General features: G+C 49.4%; 1 protein-coding gene across 1 annotated transcript in view; it reads right to left on the bottom strand.

Moving 5' to 3' along the window:
- Positions 1-318, bottom strand: part of HMPREF1120_00137 (uncharacterized protein) — a gene marked incomplete at both ends in the record, with an annotated part of 1,012 nt that continues 694 nt past the window's right edge. Inside the window, one exon of the mRNA XM_009154127.1 lies at positions 1-252. Within this exon, the coding sequence (XP_009152375.1) occupies positions 1-252 (252 nt within the window). The remainder of the gene's footprint in view (positions 253-318) is intronic.

Genomic DNA, 318 nt, shown 5'->3' with positions numbered 1-318 from the left:
CTAGATATCAACATCACCCCCCTCAACCCAAGCCTTACACTGCCAATACAGCAAATCATGCTTCTCTCCACAAGCCCTACTACCGCCCTCGACATCCTTTTCTCTCCGATGGCCCGGCAAGTCACGCAAGACCTTGACACCCATAGACTCCTCCTGACAATAAGCCAGATATCGATATCCGGATGGATACTCGTTGAGGCGTATTTCATCCAGTTTGGGGACTTTGGCCGGATTGACGGGGATAAGTTTGTCCTAAGACAAGATGAAACTTGTTAGCAACCAATACAACAAACAAGACAGTCTTTCTCTCGCCCCCCC

Source organism: Exophiala dermatitidis, assembly GCF_000230625.1.
Source record: "Exophiala dermatitidis NIH/UT8656 unplaced genomic scaffold supercont1.1, whole genome shotgun sequence".
Lineage (NCBI taxonomy): Eukaryota > Fungi > Ascomycota > Eurotiomycetes > Chaetothyriales > Herpotrichiellaceae > Exophiala > Exophiala dermatitidis.
Note: the sequence above shows the minus strand (reverse complement) of the source record. Positions and strands in the feature narration are given on the sequence as shown.